Below are 469 nucleotides of genomic sequence, written 5' to 3' on the forward strand. Positions count from 1 at the left end.
TTCAGCGACGGCAGCCAGACGCCGCTGGACGTCTACGATCCCGCCTCCTACAGACTGACGGGGACGTCCTCCGACCCGGCGGTGCTCGCGGTGCGGGGGAGCCCCCCGGTGGTGGCGGCGGCGGCGGAAGGCGAGGGAGGGGGCGCTGTCGTCAGACTGGAGATGTCCATCTGCGAAGCCTGCCAGAAGTCCAAACGGAGGACAACCGTCGCCGTCGGCAACGGCGGTCTGAGGGTGGAATTCCAACGGTCGGGATCGGACGGGGACGACGCCGGGGACGCCGTCGTCGGGGAGGACGAGAGCGGTTACTACGGAAACAACACGACCACGACTTCGACTTCGACCACGACCATCGTCAGGACGCCGGGGACGAGCGGATCCCTGGGAGGAGTCGGGAAAATCCTGGACATTCCCAGCAGCGGTAGAACCGGCAACCCGGGGGACACGGGGACGGAGGACATGAGGACCG

The 469-nt window shown here is 67.8% G+C and overlaps 1 protein-coding gene across 1 annotated transcript; it reads left to right on the forward strand.

Annotated features, from left to right (window-relative positions):
* Nucleotides 1-3: 3 nt before the first annotated feature.
* Nucleotides 4-465, forward strand: LOC112486727 (transmembrane protein 132C-like; the record flags this gene model as incomplete). Its single annotated transcript, XM_025054046.1, has 1 exon — nt 4-465. A coding segment is annotated over one exon (462 nt), but the record flags the coding sequence as incomplete, so codon positions are not given.
* Nucleotides 466-469: the final 4 nt, after the last annotated feature.

The sequence above is a fragment of the Cynoglossus semilaevis genome, unplaced genomic scaffold, assembly GCF_000523025.1.
Source record: "Cynoglossus semilaevis isolate Cse_v1.0 unplaced genomic scaffold, Cse_v1.0 C18780915, whole genome shotgun sequence".
In the NCBI taxonomy this organism is placed as follows: domain Eukaryota; kingdom Metazoa; phylum Chordata; class Actinopteri; order Pleuronectiformes; family Cynoglossidae; genus Cynoglossus; species Cynoglossus semilaevis.